General features: G+C 49.4%; 1 protein-coding gene across 2 annotated transcripts in view; it reads right to left on the reverse strand.

Annotated features, from left to right (window-relative positions):
* Window positions 1–410: 410 nt before the first annotated feature.
* The window catches only part of PLXNA4 (plexin A4), a 457179-nt gene continuing 432793 nt past the window's right edge, over window positions 411–24796 (reverse strand). For both annotated transcript variants that reach the window (XM_055284053.2, XM_055284054.2), the window contains exons 28-32: window positions 23562–23752; window positions 22181–22350; window positions 17586–17798; window positions 9962–10112; window positions 411–7650 (exon numbers count right to left, since the gene is read on the reverse strand). In XM_055284053.2, coding sequence (XP_055140028.1) covers window positions 7555–7650; window positions 9962–10112; window positions 17586–17798; window positions 22181–22350; window positions 23562–23752 — 821 coding nt within the window. In that variant the 3' untranslated portion in view covers window positions 411–7554. The remainder of the gene's footprint in view (window positions 7651–9961; window positions 10113–17585; window positions 17799–22180; window positions 22351–23561; window positions 23753–24796) is intronic.

Below are 24796 nucleotides of genomic sequence, written 5' to 3' on the forward strand. Positions count from 1 at the left end.
ATGAAGGTGTCGCTTGCCAGGAAGACCTGAAGCAGAGATGGCAATGCTTGTGTCATCCCCAGAGCCAACTCTAATGGGCAAGTAGCAAGTTCCTGGAGGGCTGCGTTGAGAGGGATTCTGGGACTGACTGGGCTGCGTAGGAAAGCCTTGTCTCCTGACAGCACTGACTAGTAACATGTTTACTCTCCCTGGCTTGAAGTGTTGCCACCTCGGATGACTGCCTTGCCACTGAGAACAGAGCCTGAAGTAGAAGGATGCATCTCTGGTGGTTGAGCTTAGATGTCACACAACTGCAGAGAGAAGGTGCCAGCCATGTGTCTGCATGCTGGAAGCTCTTGCCATCTTATAGCCAGCCTTCTCCCCCAGCCCCTCCTAGCCAGTCACATAAAGAAGCACCCAAAATCCCAAACTGCATTTTTATTATTTTTTAATAAACTTTATTCTATATTACAAATAAGTTTTTTTTGTTCTGAACTGCAAAATAGGAATGCCTTATATTTACATACACAGGTATACAATTAATTATAACAAAGGTACAGAAGCTTGCCTTTACCAAGTTACAACTGGGCTCCAATTTAAATAGCATAGGTTTCCTTTTTAAAAACTTTTTTTAATCCTTTTTTTTAAATATCTTACTAGGATACTCTTCTTTAAAAATCAAAACCATAAGACCCTCTTCTTAGAGGTCTCATCCACATATATTTGAGGCTCATTTTAACACTGTTGTCTAAAGATATGTTTTGCTTTGTTCTAACAAAGGGTCAATGTTCGAGGTGGGAGCTTTAGTTTGAAACAGAAGTGGGATGGGGCTGGAAGGGGGTGACTGGAACAGAGATAACCTGCCCTACCTCCTTCAACAGCCTCTCTATGTGACTCAAAGACCTCTGCCGGTTCCTTAAACCACCCTTCCATCCTGTTTCTCCCCTTCTCCTCTAGCATTTGAAGCTCAACTCTGGGTCATCTGGCTGGGCCAAAACCCCTGCATCACCCCCACATGTCGGCTAGCTGAGCCATTGTCTGTTGTGGTACCCTGGAGTTGCTGGTTGCTATGGTAACTCGGCAGGACCCTGCCGGAAGAGATGGACTGGCCCCTGCATGCTAAAGTGGGGAGGAGGGCAGTGGCATCCAATCCTTCCTTCCCACCTCGGGGCCTGGAGGCCTTGTTCCTGCTCAAAGCAGCCAACACACGACTAAGCAAAGACCGCATGTCTCAAGGACACCAGGCCAAGGTAGGGAGTGGTGAGGGGAGGGCTGTCCATTCTAAAACACAAAATCATTGGTTTCCGAATGGAAACAAGATTCTTTGAGGTAAGCTAGCTTTTCATTTTTAAGAACAGAAGGTTTAACAAGTCAACAAACTAACGAGAACATCGGGGAGGGAGAGGAAAGGACAGACAGATGAGCACAGATGAGGACAGACAGATGTATCCCATCTTCGTCCTGTGCCTGGATTGCGGCTGACCTCTGTGCACGAAAGTGTTCCTTAGTCCTGTTTGGTGAAGTGGTCTTGGTTTCTTAAGTGTCCTTTGGGTTGCTTTTTAACTGTGTCCTCTGTTTTAAATTCTACTCTTGTAAGGGAGCCCTTCCAAAATGTGCTTGAGTCAAAAGATCAAAGATACTAACAAAGGAAGTTCTAATTCCACATAAAGAAATTGGTGGAAGATGAGCTGCATAGACGAAGTCTACTTGCTTTTGCAATCCTGGCGGAGGGAAAACTTGGGTCTTCCCATGACCCGTCCCTAATAGAGCCTCCCTAAAGTTTGAGGAAAGCTGATAAGAGATGTGTAGGATTCGGCAGTACCAGGGGCAGCCCAGAGAGCCAAGCATAGACATCAAAGGGGGTGGGAATGGAATAAGGTGAGGCTCCCCCAACCCAGGATTTTCAGCCTAACTGAACCACCTCACTACCTCTGCCAATACAAACAGAAAGTTCTTTTTGTATATGAAGGATTTTGTTTCATTTTGTTTAACTTTGCTTTGCTTTGCTTTCTGATAGTCACCAGTCTACTCAAGGCATTTAATTGGGATCCTAATGAGTATGTATTTCTTTTACAACCAAAAAATTCTATATACTTTTAAACCTTGGATACTCCCTCTAGTAAAAAAAAAATTTGTAGGAGAGCAAAAATTTGTAGTAACCAAAACTCTCTCTTGCATGTCTGAAACTTACTGCAGTGGATTACTTTCCAAATGAGAGGAGTGGTCATTTAGGTTTCCTGTCAAGAGCATGCCACCCTCAGCACCATGAGGAGAGGTTTGCAGAGTGTCCCAGCCTCACTCGGGAGCTGTGTCAGTGTTACCTGGGGCTGTGTCTCAGCTCCCCACTCTAGAAAATAAGGCTCTTGTTTCCTACACAGAGAATGCCTGTAGGGTGAGGTGGCAGGAGGCGGTAGAAGGACTCCATCTGTCAAAAGCACGGGGAAGCACCAGGAATAGCAGCAGCCATGTGAGATGCCACCCCTAGCATTGTCCTCATCCAGGGAATGTCCTGACCCATTTTTTTTTTTTAATGGGGGAGGCTCCTCCTGTCCTCTGAGGCTCTCCTCATCCCCTTGGAAGTCATAGGTTTTGCTCCCACCAACCGAGTAATTTGGACTTAACATCCATAGCAGGGCTCCCTTCTTACTCTTGAACTACTAAGATATACAAACAAAAACCAAACAACGCCCAAATCCCAAATAAATGGCCCACAGTTTTGTTTTGTTTTTTTAAAGGAAGAGGCTGAGGGGTCAAGGCCTCCCAGTCACCTGTCCTGAGAGCTGGCAGGAAGAGGGGAAGAGGCCCTTGATGTAGACGAGGACCAGGAGGGATGGCTGGGGGGATTTGGGGCATGGGGAGAAGCCAGGGCACTGAGATGCCTGGGGTGGGTCTTCTCTGGGGGCCAGGTGAGCTCCTGGAGGTGACTCAGTCATGGAAAGACCCCTTGAAGGTCTTGAAGAGCTGGCTGGGGCTGCTTACTGGGCTCACTGTTCCTGGAAGGAGCAGGGGAAGTTCCCGGAGAGGAGCTTCTCTGGGCCTTGTGCCTGCACTGCACCTTCCTACCTGTGTCTGTCTTTCCCTCACTGCTTGGCTGTCTGTGAGGTGGGAGGTTTGTCCTTGACTGATAACAATACTGGCCCTTCGCTCGGTTAAGTATTTGACTTCACGTTACTGTGTCTTCTTGGTCCTGGGAAAGAAGACAGATGGAAATTGAGCTTTTCTTTTTAGGTCACACAGGGTGGTGCTGAGACGTGGGCCCATCACAGCATCGTTCACGGCTCTGGAAACAGTGGTGAGGATTCTTCTTGCAGTGGAGGTCATTTGGGAAGTCATTGCTTGTGGATCCTCAGATGGGGACCCACAGGGCCTTGGCCAGACGAGGGAGCCCCTACAGCCAGGAAGGCAGCTTTGGGCGGGGTGGGACGGGGCTGGGGCAGTCACAGAGGGCTGGGCTGAGAGGTCTGAGCAGCTCCTGTACTCAAGTGGATAAATCGCCCTGGGACAGAGGCTATGTGTGCAGGAGGGGCAGGGTGGAATGAGAAGGGACAAGGAGGATGCTCGCGGCAGGAGGAGCACAGGCAGAAGCCAGACATGCAACGGGAGACACGGTACCAGGGACCTGGTTGCGTGGGGGAGGTGGAGATGCTGGGCCAGTACATCAACTTTCACTGCTGGTGGGCACAGGTAGCTGGGCCTGAGGGGACCAGGTCAGAGACCTTTCCTGTGGGTAACTCCTGCTTCTTCCTGGGAACAGTCCTGGACAGTCTGCCTCAAACTTTGGGATTTATTTAAAATGACTTCTCTCACCCGTAGCTCCTCGCAAGCACCCAAGCTCACTTACCAGGCTGCAGGTGCACAATGGGGAGGCTCTAGGGGCTGGCTTTGCGTGCAGGGATCATGCTGCCATTGGAATGTACCTTGGCCTGTAGGACACTTGGGTTATCCTCTGTCCCCAAATTTAAAACGATATTGAAAGAAGAAGGCAAGAAAATATTTTCCTGAGGAAGTAACTGGCACGATGGCTGCCTTCACTTAGTGGCACTATTTGCGGCTACCAAGAAATGTCAGGGTCTCTCCTTATGGGGAAGGACAAAGAATGGGCAAAAGCTGCATCTGGGGGGACTTGTGCCCAGGAGAAATGACCAGTCTACCGCTCTGTTTCTTGTCTTCCTCTACTTATTCCTTAAAATTTAGGACCCCACAAAGCCCCCTTCTTCCCTGCTACCTTAAGCCCTTCTCTCTCCAAAATGCAAAAATCCCCACCTAAACTTTTTGTCAGTGATTTTGATGGCTCAGTCTGGTACCATTTTCCCTGGGAGGGTACGGGATGAGTTGGAGGGGAAGGTAAGGAAGAAGGCCTTTTCTCTCCTTCTGTCTGCCCAGGACTCAACATAATGGTGACCCTACAAATTAACTTTGCCTCGAGGGAGGCCGTGAAGGGGCCTCCATCCCACAGGACCAAGTCGGCCCAATTCCTTTCTCTGGGAGCCCGCAAGCCACATGGGCAGCCCCTGGATGTTTGCTCTGCCAGTGGGGTAAGGAAGATCCCTGGGGGAGTTAGGAAAAAAGATTTGGGTGGGGGATGGGGGGGGCAAGGACAGCTTTTTGACAATGTTGCTTGTCTTTGCTTTTAAACACCATATCACACGTGCACCAAGAATCCAAACGGAAGAAATGGAAAACAAACAGCAAAAGAAAAGATAATTTTTATAAGCAAGGTGGGCTGTGGCTCTGGATACCTGGCTCGGATTTCTCAGTCCCCAAGCAGGCCACGGGGACTGCAGCAAACAAACAGTGACAGAAACAACCCACCCACCAATTAAAGTCAAACTGGACCCAAACCCCTCCCCCAGGAGAAATGGGGACAGCCAGAAAATTTGTCTGTCCTTGTCTTCTCTTTCTTCCTAACCTTTCTATTTCTCTGAGGTGTTTGAAGTTTTTCTTATAACAAAAACATGGAAAAAAATAAAGTCCTGTACCGCCAAAGTAAATAACAATAATCATCTGGTAAAAAATAAAAGCTTCAGCAGAACTGTGATAAGTAAGTAAGTCCTTTTTTCTTTTCTGCTTGTTCGATTTTTTTCTAACTGTGCAAAAAAAAAAAAAAAAAAAAAAATCAAAACGCACTCACTCATACACACGTTCACACACGCAGCTTCCATCCAGCAAATCTGTGTTAAATACGTTCATGTCTCTTTCCTCCCCAACCCTTTATATGTGCAAAAATATTGTAGTGACCGAGGTACTTCCTCAGACCATCTCCCACATGCACCCTTTCTGGCCTTCCAGGTCCTGTGACTGACTTCTTGGGAGGGAATAAAATGATCAAGGATAGAAAAGCCAAGCTTCTCCACTTGGTACTGCACTTGCCAAAACCTTTGGTTATTTTTTTTTCTTCCTCTTCCAATGCATTGTTTCCCATTTTCGTCTTCCCATTAGGTTGCTCATGTCTTTTCCACCATCTGTCCTCTGCGATGTCACATGATGCCCCGTTCCAAGGTCCAGGCCTCGGCAGGTGACCACCCTGATTTCCTATGGACAAGCGCCCTCTCCTTCCACCCACCAGCTCTCAGCATAGAAAGCAAGTAAGTGTTGAAATGTCCTGAAGCTGCAGGATGAATGGATGAGCAAGGGGAAAGAGAAGGGGAACACTTCAAAAATCCTTCTACAAAGGACAAGGAATCCTTTTGAGCTTTCCACCTACACCTGGGGCAGACACACACACACATGCGCTCACACACATGTGCACATATTCATATCCAAAGGGGCAAGTGTTCTTAAAAGTACTGGATGCTCCATGGACTTGCTGGAAATGGTGTGGTTTCTTCCCCAAGGGTGGCTCATTCTGAGTGAGTGACAAGGAACGATGTCTGATGTTTGGGGAGTGAAGGTAAGACTCTGAATCCTTCTCCTCAACCTCACCTAAGATGATATTTCTCCTTGTATCCCATAGTGGTGAACAACTCCAGAGCAGAGGTGCCAACAGAGACTCCTGCTTAGGGTGGGAGACCGGACCAGACAGCACCTAAGGTCTCCTTAGGATGAAAGGTTCCTAGAACCCTCCATTAGACCATCGCTCCCCATAGCCTCTGCTTACCTAGTATCCATTTCTAGGCACACATTTGCCTGCCTGGCTAAAATGGTGCATCTGTAGATGTAAGAACAGATGGGGAGATGGATGCCAAGGCCGAGGTCATTTGTATGTTCCTCTTCTCAATTCCAGCCAGGCCTATCAGCTCGACTCTTTGTCCCTCCCAGACCTGACAAGCTGGATGCTGAGGTTGGCTGGCATTTTGGGCTGTCTCTGTGAGGCTGCGCTTAAGTGTTTCTTTCAAGGATGACTGCTGAAGAGATGAGGAAGGAGAATGATGAAAGAGACAGCTGAGATGTTGAGGAAATCATTCCCAAAGAGGTCTGGACAGCCCAGTGACGAAGTCATCTGCATAGCAATGGCACCAGATTCTGCAGAGGGAACAGGGACTAGGCTGTTGGCCCCAGCCGTCTATGGAGTTCTCAGGAAGGATGGTGGGGATGGAGCCATGGAGATGGCTGGAGGTAGAATCTCCTAGATGCACTCTGCATTTCACGTTGACCCTTGATGAAAGGTGACAAAGGAAGGTGGAGATAGATGCTTTCTCTTGACAGCACTCAGGGCTCTGGTAATGTACTAGACCTATGACTATGATTGTGACTCATTTGAATTTGGGGGTAAATGGAAAACAAATTCTGCTTCCAGGGTAGATGCAACTCTCTTTCCTTTTCTCCCCCTCTGTGTTACATTTCTGCTGCTAGGATTCAGATGAAAAGGTTAGGAGAATCTCCATGGTGGAATGTAATTGCTATTCTTTCTCCTGCCTGGCTTTCTACTGGCAGGGGAGCAGGCAGGGCAGGCAGGTCCCTCTGGAGACCTGGAAGAGGACAGGAAGCCTCTGGACACCAGACCAGTGGGGGAGAGGGGGCCTCAAGGAGCACCTCCCAGCTGCTCACACATGCCCTGCTCCAGCCACATGCAGGAGGTTTGGCCTTTCTTCTCACAGCTGCAAAGTGATCAGACCACTGGCTGAACCACTGGAGATGGAACTGTGGGAAGGGAGAGCCAGGTGATGTCTTCCCAGTAAAGATAATACTGAACTCCTTCCTTGCCTCTTTCCTAGGCCAAGGCTCAGACCGAAGCGGGGGCTGCCAAAGTGGAAGGCGAAGTAGCAGCACAGAAACGTCCCCTGTCCCTGGCTCTTCATCCATATTTGCACCCTGCTGCTGACATGCACGGGGTCAGGAGCACCTGGGAGACAGAGGCCCCTCTGACATCTTCTGGTCAGCTCCCTTGCCATGGGCCTGGCCATTCTTGGACTAATTGAGGGTCAGTGGCTTGGTCCAATCGTGTTGGCAGAGCAACTGGAAGAGAAGAGATCCAGGAAGGAGGGAGAAACGGAAAGAGGCAGAAAGAGAGAGAAACAGCGCTGCTCAGGGGATGCTGCTGATGCCAGTCGGAACTTGCACTTGGTAAAGATGATAATCTAGACTGAGGCACGGCTTGGTGTGTCCCCCTCCAGGGCGGCCCTGGAAGGATGGTTCTCAGCTGTCTAAGCTCATGAGGGTTATGACTTGTTCTAGTTTGTAGGCCAGTTTCTGCTTCCCACACTGGTCGTCGCGGTCCAGAGGTCCAAGGATCTGCGGAAGGGCCAAGAACGGGGATGTTACTCATTTGTGGGTACAGGTCTGTGTTCTCAGGAGGCACAAAGATGGTGTGGATGTGGTCAGAAGCCCAGGAAGCCACAGGCATGTGCAGGGGCACACAGGACACTGCGAGGTAGGAGGAGACCTGAGGAGCGTGGGCGGGAAGGTGTGGCAGGCATAGCATGTGAGCATCGGCGTGGCGGTGAGCACAGGATGCCAGCACACACAGTCATGTCTGAATGACTGTGTGCATTCTACTGGCTACAAAAGATGGTAGACAGAGGGCAGAAGCTCTGCTGAAGACGCCTGTGCTGAGATGCTGCAGTTACCTGCAGGTTAGACAGCAGCTAGTTCCATATCCGATGGAAATGTGCAGTGCTCAGCATGGAGCCGGAATGTGATTTCACGGATGTTAAGACATCCCACCCTTCCTCCCGCAGGAATAAAAATCCTCTCCATCAGCTCCTTGAGGCCCCAAATTCTACATTTAGAAAGTCATTTGTTTTCACTTTGCCCGTTAAAAAACAAATATCCCTAGAAGAGTAAGACTACAAGCTTTCCTGGTCATTAACACCTAATGGATAATGTCTACCAAAGCCTTTTCTGAGGGCAGGCAGTTAGCAGAGGACAATGACAGCCAGCAATTGTGGCCCATGATGAAAAATGTGCTAGAATTTTACTCCAACTCAGGAGAGGAGGGATGGAGTAAAGGCTCTGCCAGTTTCTAGCTGGGTGATTTGAGGCCAAACAGGTTACCTGTCTGAACACTCAACGTCCTCAACTGTTAATGTAGGAATGACTAATCCACCTCCAGGGGAGAGGATGTCAGATAACTCAACACAAGGCCTGCCTCCCGAGAGGCACTAGACAATTGGGTGGAACCTACTGATGTTGCAGTTTGAGGGGCAGGGATAAGAAGGGAGGGCAAGGAGATGAGAAGGAGGCTGAAGGCTCAAGGGAGGCACCCAGGGCTTTGGATTTCATGACGCAGTTAATGTTTCTTTAATTGTGGAGGCAGGATAGAGCTGGCCAAGAACTGTCATTTGTATACACCATCATTTCATAGATGGGTTATTTAAACACCAAGGTAGACAGGTGTACTTATAGACTAACAGAATCCTTTCTGAGATGAGATGGTTGGAATATCACACTGGTGCACACGATAGTATCCTTATTACCTTGCATTGCCACAGACAGGGGAAAACTGCCCCAGACCAGTACTCACCTGCAGACTGGCATCGCAGTCCCTCCCCTAAGGGACCCAGCACTGGCTTTCCCATGCTGTAGGGGCCACAGAATTAGGCTGTTCATGGCCTGCAGGACTCCAGGCCTTGGGCCTGCTGGGTCTGCTGCTTTAACTGGGGGTTCCTGGACTCTCCTTAAGTGATGAGGATGGGAGGAAATAGAGAACTTGGGGCACAAGCTTCAGCTTCTCTTACTACCCTCCACTCAGAGAAGCTGGCTATGCTGCTGCTCAGATGCAGGGAATTTGGATTCCAAGGATGGCCAGATCCATGGCAAGAGAGGTGACTAGAAGCCCAGGAAGACACAGGCCTCCTCCTACCCAGCAGTGTCGTGTGTGCCCCTGCACATGCCTGTGCCTTCCTGAGCTTCCTGGGCTGACCAGAAGATGTCTGAGGGGCCTCTCTCTCCCAGCTGCTCCTGACCCCATGCATAGCTAAGAAAACTCCCATAGCACCGTGGCACTGGCCAGAAAGAAGGCCTCGTCTATAGTGGCAATGACCCCAGGTGGGATTTTCCAGTGAGGGAACAAAACAAAAAACTAGTCTAGTCTAGTGTCGTCTCGTCTTGTCTCTAGTCTCGTCTTGTCTCGTCTCGTCTAGTCTAGTCTGTTCCATTCCATTCTGTTTTGACTCGCTTCTGTTTCATTTCTAGTCTATTCTGTTTCTATTCTATTCTACAACATACCATATCATACCATACCATGCCATACCACATAGCCTGCCCATAGGAGTGAGGTGCCGTTTAAAGAGAGTTAGATCAGAAAGAGATGTGGAAAACATAGAAGAAATACTGGAGAGAAAATAAGGATTAAAAAAGACAATATAAAAGAAACAGGTACTTATTTATATATCTAAGAAGCACAGGGAGGAATGCAGAATTTATGGGATGGAGGGTTTCTAGCATCCCAGCCTTTGGAACACAGCCCCAGGTCCTCAGTGGTGGTTCCCCCAGCAGAGGTGGAGGTGTCTGTGGCGATGGTCTCTTACATGGAGGCATGCAGGGTTGTCTTCATTCTCTGCCCCCTTCCATACCAATAGGCCTGGAGCAGGGCAAAGCTTACCTCCTCGCTGTATTTGCCCACGTAGGAGAAGATCTCTGAGAGTGCACTCATGGTATTGAACTCATTCATGTGCATCCGGGACTGCTCAGCCAGGTATGCATTCATGTCTTGGTCGCTGATGGCTGGCATCTTGCCTATGTCCGAGTAATACCTGCGGAGGGATGGAAATAGGGAGAAGCTGGAGTCCTGCATACAGAGGAGAGATGGATGCTCCCAGCACCGTGTCTGGGGCCATGAGCTCAGCTTGCACTCCAGGTAGTGGATACTTGTGCTGTGACCGCTTGGGGACCACTGTGGTCTCTCTCTCATCTGGGTTGCTGGGTCCGAACCAGAAAGAGCCCTCTGCGGCTCTGGAGGCAGGAGGCATAGAGGGAAGGGATTTGGGGAGTGGCCAAGACAGGAGAGGAACCGAGAGCCAGAAGGGCCCAGCTCAGGCATCCTCTTTGCTCTCAGCTACCACACAGAGAGGTCTAGACTGTCTTGAGTTTCTCTAACGCCCCTCCCACAGATGCAAGGGATATCCTCCAGCAGGGCCTGAATGCTCTTCCAAGCGGTTCCACTTCTCTGATGTCCTCCGCTCTCTGGGGCTAAATGGGAGGAGGCAGGGCTGAGGCTGCTCAGGGAGAGACTGGCAGAAGGCAATCAGTCACTGTCACTTGCAGCTGTGCACTGCTGTCAACTGGTTAATTAGATGCCAGCATTTACATTTTTAATTTTTGCAATTTGACATTTTATGCACCAAACCTCAACTCCCCCGCCAGAGGGGGGTTGCGCAGTTTCTTAATGAGGAGCTGAAAGGCCTCAGTGCCCCCAAAGACAGCCGCTTCTCACCCTCTCCTTTGCACTTTTGGGCTTGTGGACTGCATAAAAGAGAAGAGGTAACTGCAATGACAGGCAGGCATCATAAACCTCAAGGCCTTATGGTGGCCCCGCTCAGCCTAGCCTAATCCAGCCCATGCCAAATCCCTGTGGCTGCCATGCTGGAGAAAGTAAACCTGAAACCTAGGATCAGAGGGGATGGGGGAGGACAGTCTGCAGGGCAGGGACTAGGGTGCATCAAGCAAGGCACCTAGGCACCAAATTTAAGGAAAGGCACTCACTCTTGGGGTTGTGCAAGCGTTGGTGACAGTGACAGACCCTGGGAGTTCTCAGAACTCGAATCTTGGTCAGAGGCTCCGGGACAGTCTCCCCCTGCCCCCCAGCCCTGTGTCTTTCCCAGCCCTATCCTTCACTTCTCCAACCAGGACCCCGTCAGTCTTGTGCTGTTTCCCTGACCTCCAACTGTTGCCATCAGTGCCCAGGAGGTGGGTGAAGACTGGCAGAGATGTTTTCCTGTGCCATCCCAATCATCAGCTCAAGGGTCTGCAATGGAATGACAGTTCAATTTGCATCAGAGCATCCCTGGGCTAGTGAGGGTTGGGATGGCTTCCCTGTTCTGAGCTACCGTGGTACTGGGATTGCAGATCTGTTGTTCTGTCTGGAAAATGGGGAGGCAGAGGGAGGGAGATGACAGCTGTGCTCCCTGGCAAGGGAAGGGGCTGGTCAGAGGGGACTCCTCTGGCCACAAACCAGATACTTTGCCAACTGCTTTGTTGAACTGGTAGCATTTTGGCTGGGCAGGAGCCTGAGACAGGTAACAAGGCCAAGGCCATAATAACATGGCCTTTCTCAGAGCAGCCTGGGTGCTCAGACAGGCTGCCCTGCCCCTGTCTCATTTGTATTTCCATCCTTCACATCTTCTTCCATTCCCCGCCCCTCCTCCACCTTCAGAACCCTTGGGGCCCAGTACCCCTTCCTGTTTCATTTTTCTTTTTTTGCTCCATCCCCAGAAGAGCCTGTTCTCTTCAAGGCCTATGACCCACCCCAAAACACATCCTCAGGTACCTCAGGACACAGGGCTCTGAGCAATTTAACAACATTCCAGGTATAAAATTGCAGGGAGACTCGATACATTGTAACCATTTCTGGAATGCAATAAATGCCAATGTTCCATTTCATAGTAGGAGACCAGAGATTTCATTGGTGGCTAACAACCTTGCCATTCCCAAGGAGATTTGTGTCATTGTCCCCTTAGGGATCCCATGTCTACCAAGCAAGATACGTTTGTCAAGTAAAGGGCTATCTTCACAGGCTGTGTTTGTAAAAAGCGTGAACAAATAACCTCACTCACTTTTGGTACCATGGCCAGCAGCCAGCCATGAAACTCTGGTAACTCATCTGAGTTCCAAGCTTCCACCAGACAGGTATACTCTGTCACCTGTACACAATCAGAGCCTCTGACCAGGTGAAAAACCCAGGTTCCCATGGAAAGGACATAACTGTCATCAAAAGCAAAGACTCCTGTTATTTCTCTCACCAGCTGTGGAACCTTTCACAGTAGGCAGGTGGCTGGGTCAGACTTTTTGCAAACAGTGCCAAGGACCTTCTTGCTGACTTTATAGTCCCTGAGGTGTAAGGAATCCTAGGTTAGGGACCACTGTGTCTGCAGTGAAGGAACCATCACTAGGGGAAACAACAGAAGCCCAGCATTCTGCCTTCACAGTGTCTTGCCTCATGGCCCCGCACTAAAAGTCCTGTCCATTTCTCCAAAGAGAATATCTAGAAGTATATACGTGTGTGTGAAAAAGACAGAGAGAGCTGCTGGGGTGGAGGGCAGGGAATTGAGAGTAGGGTAGGACACGGCTGGGGCCCTGACCATCTCATCTAGAGGTACTGGGTGACATGCCTCTCCTGAACACATCGTCCTCTCTCTGAGGTCAGGTCCTTGCTGGGCAGCTCCTGTCTCTTTCCTGTTCCCTTTGCACTGGGGAGGCTGGATCAAACCAGGGCATGTCTGTGGCCACATACTATTGACAGGTGGGCTAATTGCATGACCTCATCTTCAGCAAGTTCTAAATCAGCTGAGCTGAGTGGCCACTGACAGCCCAGTGTCTGTGGGTGTGGGGCTTAAGTCTTGCTGAGAGTCTACCCTGTTTTTGATTCCAAGCCTGCCTGCTGCTAAGTGGTCCCATCTTTTCTGCAGGGCTTTGCCGATGCTGTCTTGACCCCTCCTGCTTCCCCACTCCCACTCCCACTCCCTAGCCAGCACCTTGTGCCTGACGCTGACTCATGTGGCACTACCTCTGCCGGGTGAACCTTGCTTCCTTCTCGCTCCTGTTATGCTGGCCCCTGTGCTGGCCTCATCCACTGGGAAGCCTTATTGATTGAGAAGAACACAATTAAGCCCTGTTAAGGAACTTCAAAGAAGCATTCTCATCTGCTGGCTGTGTATTGAAGAAGGGAAAGGGGAGCCTAGGCCCCTGTGCTTGAACTTGCTGCTGTGGGCGTTCTGCCTACAGGTGAGCCCATCTCCAGGAAGTCCTGCAGGACCCCTCTGAGCTGCCCCAAGTCTGACCTGCTAAGAAGGAGCTGGTCCCACCACTGGCCTTCCCTGGTTCTCTTTGCTGAGTTGCTCACAGCAGGAAGGAGGCCAGCACCCCTGAGGTCCTGACATCAGGCCTCTGGGAGTGGCCATAAAGATCAACACCCCAAAGAGCCGCATCCTCCACTGTTGGCCAGTCTGCAGGGTCCTAGTCTGTGGATTTCTATGGGGTAGTGGGATGCCAGCAGAAATCCTGGGCCCAGAGACTGACAGTGCGTATCTCACATCTGCCTTTAGGATAGCTCTGTAGTGATTGGGAATATGGTCTCCAATGCCCTAAACTCTTTGGAAAGAACACAGCGTTGGCATCCCTCCACACACCTCAAGGATGAAGATGCAGGAGTGAAAGATATTTCCAGCCTGATGCTCTGATATCCCCAATATGTACCTTTCAAGGCCCTGCACAGAAGTCTTTTCCTCTGTGAATTACGGGAGGGTCTCTCTGGGCCCAGCAGAATGAGGCCCCACACCCTGAGTTCCCCACTATGATGCTTGTGGGGCCTGCTGAGCATCTGTGTGGCCTCCCTGACCACAGGAGCTGCAAGGAAAGGGTCAAGTTCAATGCATTTCAAGTACCCAACTCACTCATGATGGATACCATTAATGTTTGACCCATGAATTAATGAATATGTTAATGAAATTTCTATATCTCACCTCTAGTATTGCTCCCAGGGTGAGCTGTCACCATTTTATGTATTTGACTGGATGGTTTCCATAGGAGGCATATTTAAATATTTAAAATTCTTAACCTTTTTCATGCCGTGACACACATGATAGATGACATTCAAATGTGTGGCACACTCTAGTCCAAATCCCAGTGGCCTGCTGTGACTCCATTCTACTTACTTCTTAAAAGCTGACTGATGGCAAGTAAGTGGGGCCAATGTTGCTGCAAGAATGACCTTTCAACTATTCCAAGTTAAAATTGGAGGAAATCACTACTAAAGTGTGCAAATGTATTGCTACTAGTAATGACACAAAAACTACGACTGATCACAACACGCCACTTCATGGTGACGACACTGTTGAGTTTTGTCTGTAAGATGAAGGTAGCAGTTAACTGCTAATCAGAAACCAAGAGACTCTTCTCCCTTTTTCCAGATTTGGCCATAAGCAAAAGCTCAAATTCTTGGATGAGGGGAATGAATACTGGGAATCCACAGTGGGGCTACAAACCACCGTTATTACAAGGTACTTGGAGGCAGGGGAGGGGAGGCAGGGAGGGGAGGATGGGTGGGGAGATGGTGGGAGGGAGGACAGGTAGGAGGATGGGTCGGAGGAGATATGGGAGAAGAGATGGAAAAATAGATGGCAGGACAGGAGTGAGGGCAGGTGGGAGGATGGATGGGAGGACAGACAGGAGGATGAGTTAGAGGATGGGTAAGAGAATGAGTGAGAGGAGAGAAGGGAGGGCAGGGGGGGGATGGATGGGAGGACAGGCAGGAAGATGGGTTAGAGGATGGGTAAGAGAATGAGTGAGAGAAGGGAGGGCAGGTGGGAGGATGGATGAGAGGATGAGTATGAGGATGGTGGGAGGATGGGCGCAAAGGTGGGTGAGAGGACAGGTGGGAAGACTGGTGGGAGACTAGATGGAAGGATGAATGGGGGATAGGTGGGAGGACAGACGAAAAGATAAGTGGGAGGGTAAAGAATTTCTAGAAGACTCAACATACTGGCAGAATCATCTATGCCATTCAACCAAGAGTTATTGAGGCTTCCTGAATTTATATGCTTCCCTTTTTTACCCGCTCTGAAGAGAGGACCAGGCAGGGTAAGCCCTATTTTTTAGTTGTGATGGTGCAGAAAACCTTCCTCAAATTCGTGCAGGGCACACTCCACAGCGGTGAGCCTCTAAGTTCCAGTCCTGGAAGGACTGTCTCCATTTGACCAACAGCAGGGGAGCAAATTCAGAAGTGACCAAGCCGTGGCCAGGTCACTCTACCATCATCCTCAACTGTGGGCTGCCAATGTCCTTGGAATGGGGAGGTGGGAGATCAGGTGTGCTGTGGTCCCAGGTGAGGTCTGCCCTGCCGAACTTTACTTTCCCCTCCAGGGAGCCAGACAAGCTCGGAGGATACCTCCTCTGGGAGTGGGAGTGGACTTGTCCCTCTATCACCAAGTGAAGAAGCACTCTGGGCTTGACCTCAGCCCTGTCTGTGTGCTGTTTTCTCGATCCGTCTGTCTTTGTACCCCGGTCCCGGAAAGGAGAAAAGATTTGGGGCCTCAAGTAAGTGAAAGATGACTTCCTTGAGAGTGTCAGTGGTTGCTAAGAAACGAGCGGGATAGGAAATGGTAACCATCAAATCACTCCTAAAAATAACCCAATGGACTGAGTTTACCTGTGACCTGCAGCAGCTGCATGGCACAAATCTCATTGAGCACCAAGCAGAAAGGAGACCACTTGCTCAGCCCATGCATGAGCCTCAGCTCTGACTACGCAGCCTGTTCCTGGGAAGTGTCCTTTATGCAGACACTTCATAAATGTTCCCAGCCCTTCACAGCCCTGGTTCCCCCCTACCCGTCTGGGGCACTATCACAATGACGCTGTGGCACAGGGATGACCAACAGCCCAGCTGCTGCCTCTTCCCCCTCTCCCTGCTGAAGAATTGGCTGTCCACACGGGAGGGGCTGGAGGGCTTGCTCCTGGCAGCTCTATTGTAGGAAGAGTGAGCCACTGTCTGCATAGCAGGAGGTGGGAGCCTGTCTAGGTGACTCAGACATAATCAGACACTAGGACAAAAGAGTTAGCTTCCTTTTGGACAGCTGAGGTGGCACGTCCACCACCTGCATCCATAGGAAAGGAGGAGAGGGTATCAAAGAGCAGAGGGGAGAGGGAAAAACAAAATCAAACCCTTTTAGTGACACTAATGCACTGAGGTGGCCAGGACTCTACTCCCTCTTAGTTATTTCCTTTTTATAAGGGAAGGCAATTTTCAAGTATAAAGACAGAGACTGTCTCTATCATATGCAAAATGATAAAGTTCATTTTGTCACCAAGTCAAGAACCCCTTCTGGACTCTTTTACTCTTCAAAAAGGCACCAAATCTGAGCTTCCCTCTAGGTTTCCTGTATTTAAGCTACTTGGAATAAAGAGAAAGTCTAAACGCAGGACTGCCATGTAGAGTTGTGCAGGTTATTCACTGCACAAAGGTACTTGGACAAGAGGATGAGCTGGGGCTGACAAAGCCCATCATTCATCAAACTACGCACTCGGTGTGGGGCTACCTCATTCTGTAGGAAGGGGCATCTTTCTTAAACCATACAGAGGCATCATATGGGTTGGCAGAGGCCCTGTCTGAAAGTAACGCAAATAAGTAGGAAGGTTATTTGGGAGTCAGCTAAGAGTCCTGGGATCTAGTTTCATCTTGGTTCCTTAAATCATCTTGGGCAGATTACTTACCCATTCTGCATGTATATTTCTTCACCTTCATGGCATAAAAGGAGCTTATAGTTCCTGTCCTCTCCCTAGTACAGGGCTGCTGTGATGAATAAATAAAGCTTCAGCTGGTTGCTTAGTTCAGGTGCTTGGCATATGGAGCTGATGTGGCTGAGACAAACCATTAACCTCCTTTACCATGAGTCAGTGCTGCCCTAGGAAAAGCCCAGCCCTGCAGCTCATAGGGGGACCTTCAGTCACGAGAGGTCCGCAGGACACTGGGATTTGATCACAATGCTGCAAGAACCAGGGCATTAAGAGCTCATGCAAGAGTCAAGGGGCTGGGAGAGTGAGAAACTGTTCAGACAGTGACAAAGACATCCCCACCGAATGCTGGGAACTGCTAGCCAGACGGGAGCAGATGGATAGAGGCCTCCAGCCTTTTCTGCAGCAATGATGTAGTTTGGCCCCTTGAAGTGTTATGATGACAGTTTTTATTTATTTTTTGGGGGGTGGGAGGTGAAGATTAGAGCTGGGAGCCACATCTCCTTTCTGGGCCTAGAAGACATTTCAGCTGCTAGGTTCCAGGGCCTGTTATCTAGGGAAGCTGAGCTACCATGGTAACCTCTGGCCAAGTTTTCCTATTCTGGTTTCAGGGAACAGCAGCACTGGGACATGGGGTTGTGGCTGTTGCAGTGGCAGGATCAGGCTTTGTGAATGACTCATCTGGAAGTGCAGCTGGTTTTTGATGGGGAGGGGACCTTTCGTCGAGGAAGCTACTGGCTCCAGCAAGGGGCCCTGACTTGACTCCGTGGCCCAGCACTCACCTCTCCACCCAGTTCTTGTAGCTGGGGATGTCCTTGGCATACAGCAGCTTGTTGGAGGGCGAGTCCTTGCCCAGTCGGTGCTCTGACGTGGAGCAAGAGTCCATGAAGGTCTGAGCCACCACAGAGAGGCAGGCGTCCGTGATGCTGTTCTTATGGATGTCAAACACAAACTGCGGGTTCTTGATCATGTTGACCCAAAACCTCAGGGGCAGGCTGCATGGAAGGAAGAGGCAGACGGTCAGGGGAGATGGGGCAGTGGGGCTGCGGTGTGGGTAGGAGGGGTCTCTGGAGAAGGAGAGAAGCCTGGGGAACTAATAGAACTTAAGAGCCTTCTCTATGCTGGGGATGGGATGTGCCAGGGAAGGGAGGTGAGGCAGGTCTGCAGGGCCCCTATTTACCTTCTAGGAAACTGAGGACTGGCAAGGCTGAATAATTCATCCAGAGATATAACGTTGGTAGCTACTTGAGAGGACTTGATACCCAGCCTTGATGGCAGGGCTCATCATCTTCCCTTTGGCCTAAAAGGCAGCCATGATGTATGCTATAAAGTGGAATTTCTAACTCTCTGTCTGTCTGCTCCTAAGCCTGGTACAAGAGCATCTAGTTGGCAAACTTTAAGGAATTGCTTGGAATCCAGGCTTTGTATCTGACTCTCTGCCATCTACTGTATGACTTGGCAGAAGTCACACCCTTCCTCCCTGCCTGGGCCTCTCAGCCTACTCCTACTGGGGCTGCGAAGTACAGTGTAGCTGACTGATTTTTCATTTCTAAGCTGGTGCGCTTGAAAACCCACATTCACCCACCTCATGGGCCCCACTGCATTCCCTCCTTCCCCTCCCTGCTTATTCCAGTTGGCACCTCCTGCCCACCAGGAACTGTGCTTGCAACTGGGGATACAGTGATGAATGAGACGCATCCTCTGCCCTCAAGAAGCCTGCATTCTGGTGGGTTCATAGAAAGGCAGATATGAAACCAACTACAAACCGGCATGACTGTTGGTGCTAAGACCAGGGATGTGTAGGGTCCAACGTGGGACCAAGGGAAGCATCAAGCCTACCCTGAGGGCAGTGTCCAGAATGCCTTCACAAAGGGGGCACTTGATGGTGGGAGTTTTAAAACTTGTGTAAGTCTTTCCTTTCCTTTTTCTTTCTCTTTCTCTCTTTTTCTTTCTTTCGATGGGGTTTTGCTCTGTCACCCAAGCTGGAGTACAGTGGGGCGATCTCAGCTCATTGCAACCTCTGCCTCCCGGGTTTAAGCGATTCTTCTGCCTCAGCCTCCTGAGTAGCTGGGACTACAAGCACCCATCATCACTACACTTGGCTAATTTTTATATTTTTAGTCTAGATGGGGTTTCATCATGTTGACCAGGCTGATCTTGAACTCCTGATCTCAGTTGATCTGCCCACCTCGGCGTCCCAAAGTGTTGGGATTACAAGGCGTAAGCCACCGTGCCTGGCCTGTGTGTTTCTTAGCAGGCCGAGGCCTGGAGGAAGGGGGTGGAGGATGGGCTGCAGACAGGAAATCTGCATTAACAAAGACAAAGAGGGAAAAGTGTGCCCTGCAGTCTGCTATTGTAAGCCTGTTGCTTATAATGTCCCAATCCTGGGGCACTGGGAGAAACTGCCTTCTGCACCTTTTGGCTGTAGCCATCCCTGCGGGCTCTAATCCTACGGCATCCAACCAGCCTGCTGGGATGCAGGTGGGAAAGAGGGCTAAGCACCATGCAATGGATTGCTTACTTCTTTCCTCTGCCTCCTGCCATTTCCCCTGATGTTTTATTGTTTTGGTTGTTGTTCTCACTGATGGTAATAGTTAGAATGTTCACTATGTGTTTGGCTTACTTGTTAGAACTTAAACTCTTTGAATTACATTATTTCAACAGAACCAGTATAATATTTCTATACTTGTTCTATCTCCCAGCAGCCAGTATGTACAAATAGCAAATGCTATGAATACAGGAAAACCTAATGTTCAAGACTGCCAATCAGTCGACAAGGATCTATTAAGTTCCTACAAAGTGTGCAGGGCGGGACTCAGGCAGGCAGCATTGAGGTCTGACAATGTTTGGCGGTGTTTGCTTCATCCCTGGAAATCCCTAATAGGAAATAGTGGGATGGCGCCCAGGAAAGCTCAGAGAGCCACGACACCCAGGTGAAAGTAGGGATCACTCCAGCTGCCCAGCCTTCCTGACAGCTGGGCTCAGAGCCCTGAATGGAGGACTCACGACTTCCCAGCTAACGAAGTCTCTGTTTACGTCTTCCTGTTCTTCCAGAAATTGCACCCAGGTAAGGGACTCTGGGAGTCCACATTTGCTCTGCCAGTTTTTTCTCCCCTGTGCTCTCTGGTCCTCAGGCCGGTTTTGCTGACAGGCACAGCAAACAAACAGGGAAGCCACAGCACCCACCCGAGGCTCCCGCCTAATGAAATATTAGCATATTATTAACCTTAGTGGTGGCACTAATCTCTGGTTGATTGCAGCTACTCAGGCTAAATGAGCAGGAGGTTTATTTAAAAGAGAAGAGGTAGGGAACTGTGGAAGAAGAGGGTGGGGAGAGGGTGGGTTACACCTTGGGCCAGGAATAAAAAAATAATCATTTTTCCATCAGAGACAATTAACTCCAAGTCAATATGCAGATCTTAAAATTCCCAGACTAACTGTGTCTTGCTCAGCATAGCAACAGATCAAGTCAGGGTTGGGGGAAAGTGTCCTCAGGGTTGGGGGAAACTGTCTACTTTCTGGGATTTCCTTTGCTCAGACCTGAGTACTTGGAAGAGCTGGCATCCAAGAAGATTTGGCTCCACTCCAAGGACATTATGGCACCCCTGGAGGTGGCCTTGCCCCAGCAGGAGGGATGGGGTGAAAACAAATGGTTTAGATACCATTGTAGGTGATATTCTTGCAATGTGCTACTAAAAGCAGGTAGAAATGTTTAGAAAGACCCAACTTTCTCCAGCTAGGACCAAGAGAAGTTCTGGGCAGAGCAGTTTTTGTTAATCTCCTGAAGGCTGCTAACATTCAATGGAGGCAGTAAGTAGGAAGACTCACTAACAGAAGCAGATTGGTAGGCTGGGGACATGCCCCACCGAACAGCTCCCAGTAGTCACGCCAAGAAGTCTAGAAGAGTTAAACACATCTTACCTAAAGGCAGGTCCTGGGAGATATCAGACTCAACACAGCTTTCAAAGGAGGAAATCATATCACAAAGTTTTGCTACACTGAGAGAGCAATCTAGATTTTTAAGTCTTATTTCAGAAAGGTTGGAAGAACCCCGGCACGAAAGTCTTCTCTCACTAGTAGTTAATATGGGAGCAAACCCCATGCTTCAGTTCTGTGGTCTCAACCTTGGTTCCTGCCTGGTTTTTTATATTCAGCAGGGATAGTCTCTTCTCCTGGTGAAGAGGATGAGAAGCCAGAGCATACTACATTGAATACAGTTTTGGTACCAAAGCCTGACTTCTGCCTTCATCTGTGCATTGCTTTGGGGCCCAGGGCTAGGTGCCAGGGTGCTTGGCTGAGCCCTAATGCCTTGCCCATCCTAGCAGTTGTTGGTGCTGGGCAACAGGCCCACACTGCCTCAGAAGAATGATCTGGGGAAGAAGAGCCTGGGACAGGCACCATAGAAAAGCTACAGGGAGGCAGTTCTGGAACCGATGGGACAAAGGATAAGCCAGCTTTGCCTCAGGTAGAGCTCTCAACCAGAGACCGCCTGGGCTCTGCATCTCATCAATAATTACTGAGACCCAGCTTTACACAAGGTTCCGTACTAAGTGCTGAATACTGATGTGTGATTTTGAAATTTCAACCTGAAATACAAATTACTCATAAGTGAAAGGAGGGATGATCCATGTTAAAAGGAGAGAGGGGATCATAGGGGAGAACACCTAGAGTGTCAATTAGTACTTGGAGAATCCTGTTGTCTCAAAGGAAGACATAGTGGTTAAGGGCAGATCTCTTCATCATACAGAGCTTGGAAAAGGAGTTTATGGGAAGAGAAGAGAGCAATTGCTTGAATAGAATACAAATGCCCTTTGTTCACCTGGTTGGTTCCTAGGTGTGTTTCAAAACTGCTTGCAAGTCACTGTTAGACGTTGCCCTTCTAAGATCTGGTTGCACATGACACATCCTCCATCTTCCATAGCATTTGTCCCACACCAGCAGACTTCCTTGCCTTTCACCCTCATCTATCAGTTCATTGAGGGCAGGGGCCATGTCTGATTAGCCCATGATCCTCAGTGTCTAGCGTAATCACAGGCACCCAGGAGGTACTTGGATGGGAGAGTGTCCTGGCCGTGACATTTGGCATATTATTTCTTGCTTCTTCAGCTGGTTCAATAAATGTTTGTTAACTGACTAAGTGATAGGAAAGAAAGATGCACGGACAGATTTGACTAGAGGGAAGTAAGAGAGGGAGTGAACACAAAAATCTAGGAAGAGTGGATGGGGAGGACCAGAGAATGTGCCTGCTCAGAGTCCCTGCTGATGAAAACAGACTCTGGCCAGCCCTTCCCCTGGAGGTCCAGAGTCCCACCACCATTGACTTGAGGCTGGGTGGGCTCAGGGCTCCCGATATGCCCCCTGCCCTCCCTTCACTCACCAATTGCTCTTCCAGGTATGGCGGACGTGCGGGTCATGAATGCCATGCTTATCAGCCTGCTCATCCAGGAAGTCAAACATGTACTTGATGGCCAGGGGCAGGGCAGAGCCACGGTGTGCTGTGCTGAAGATGGTCTCAAAGAGGTCATCCACAAACTTCTGCAGTGTGCCCTGGAGAGGCAGGATATGTCCAGACACAGCTCAACTCACGTAGTTCTGAGGATGGCTTTTAAAACCTGCCTCACAGACCTAGGCAGGGGAGGATGGTATACAGCCCAACCCACTTGGGTGAAATTGGGTAAGTCCATGCATTAAATCATTTTTTTCCCATTTCATCTGTCTCTAACAGCTTTAAATTTCCCCTGCACATGGAAAAGAGATATAACACTGATGACTGGACCTACGTAAGGCTTCCTCTGCCAACAACACAGTTTGGTTGAACACCCTCTGGCGGTGTTATTTTAGCATTTTTCACAAATGCTAATGAATACTCACTTGGTCAGGGCAGACAAACACAATCTGCTGGCTTTGTTTGGGCATTACTCACACTGGCTAATGAACAGTGACTCACTTGGCTCTGCAGAGAGCAGAACTGAGCCCAGTCTCAGGAGTGAAAGACTAGCACTGCAGGCAAGCAACGTCCCCAGAACCAGGATTAGAAATGATGCCTGGGGTCAGACACGGTGGCTCACACCTGTAATCCCAAATTCTGGGAGGCCAAGGCAGATGGATCATTTGAGGCCAGGAGTTTAAGACCAGCCTGGCCAACATGGTGAAACCACACCTCTACTAAAAAAAAAAAAAAAAAAAAAAAAAAAAAAAATTAGGCGTGGTGGTGCATGCTTGTAGTTTCAGCTACTTGGGAGGCTGAGGCAGGAGGATTGTTTGAGCTTGGGAGGAGGAGGTTGCAGTGAGCAGAGATTGCACCACTGCACTTCAGCCTGGGTGACAGAACAAGACTGTCTCAAAAAAAAAAAAAAGAAATGGTGCCTGGGAAGTCGCTGATGGAGCCCCGACTTCCCCCACTTGAGATTGTAGATGATATCCCAGAGAAGAAATCATTCTTTTATAAGGCATGGCAGAAGAATGTGAAAAGAGGCAGTTAGAGTCTCAGTATTTCAGAAGGGCATGGAGAAGGGATAGAAACAAATCTTCAGATTGCATGCCAACACTGATGTATCGGTAGGGTTTGCCTGGAGTGCTGGATTGAGAAGGATTCTGAGGTTCAGTACGGGGACTGGTCAGCAGTGCCTCCTGGGGTGGGTAATAGAGTGGACACCAGCATGAATGCTGGGTACTGGCTACTCTGGCATTTCTGTGGGCTGATGAAGCCCCACTCCATAGCCTCTGGGCTCCCTGCACCCAGTTCTTCAGTCTGATACCTTAGTGGCCAGGAGTCGGGTCAGGTAGATTTCAGACACCATCTTGCTCCCTCGGTCCCCCTCCTTCTGGTCTCCGTGCTCGTGGTTCTTCACTAGGTGCCACATCTTGACTCCACTCTCCAGGTCAGGAGTGATCATAGGTGTCCGTGAGCGGAGGCTGTCGGGGCTGCCCGTGTACCGGATCATGTTTTCTGCCAAGGCAAGGATCACCCCCCAACATATGTGAGGCCACACGGCCTTAGCCCATCACCTTACCATGCATCCCTTGCTCCGGCAGAGGCCAACGACCGTCTGATAGTTCCTGCCACTGGCCGGTGCTGTCACCTTGCCTTGGTTTGGTGCATTCCCTGAAACTGGGATGCCTTTCTCACCACCTCCAGGAAACTATCTGTGGCTAATTCTACCCACTCAGATCTCCCCCTCCTTCCTGTACTCTGCATCGTGTCAACCCTTAATTATTCAATTTGTAAAAATATAAGCCTGTACTTTTTTAATGCTTTTCCTTGTAAGAGTTCTCAAGTCATGTCTCAGGATGTGTTCTGTGCAGCCAATTAAGTACATACTTAACAGCAGGTAGCCTGCCTCCCTTAATAACCGCTGACTGGATGAGTAACCGCCAGGTAACCTGCTCACCTTCGTCTGTCCTCCCCTCTGGCCTGTGCCAATTATTCCTGTTTATTTGCTGAAACTCCTGCCAGTGTTTGTGAAGTGTTGTGAAATGAGTACTGAGCAGGAAAAAGAAATGGCGGTCCTACTGTGTGCAGGCACTATTCTCTGTATTCATCCACTTATTATCTAGAATGATCCTGTTCAGTCGGTAGATTTTTCAATCTCTTCTTCTGGTAAATAAATAAATAACCAAGGCTCATAGTGGTCAGATAACTAGCCCCAAAGCACACAGATAGGGCAGAACAGGGCTCCTTCTGGCTTCTACCCCACCTCCAGCACCCTCTCCCCACCACTGCAGAGCCTCGCACCTGGTCTGTACCTGCACTCCACTGCAAAATAACAGTGGCTCTTACAAATCATTTAGCCTCTGTGCACCTGAGTTATAACGTACTAATCTGCATAATAGGGGGAAATAATAATTATTTAATTCACTAGATTGTTATGAACATGATGTGAGATAATAGCTATCACACAGCCTGGAAGACATTCATGAAAGTTGGCTTTACTTCTTTTGCTCGTGGATGAAGTTCTTGCTTATGCATCAGAGTGACCGACTGAAACCAGGG

Source organism: Symphalangus syndactylus, chromosome 6, assembly GCF_028878055.3.
Source record: "Symphalangus syndactylus isolate Jambi chromosome 6, NHGRI_mSymSyn1-v2.1_pri, whole genome shotgun sequence".
NCBI classification, from domain to species: Eukaryota; Metazoa; Chordata; class Mammalia; order Primates; family Hylobatidae; genus Symphalangus; species Symphalangus syndactylus.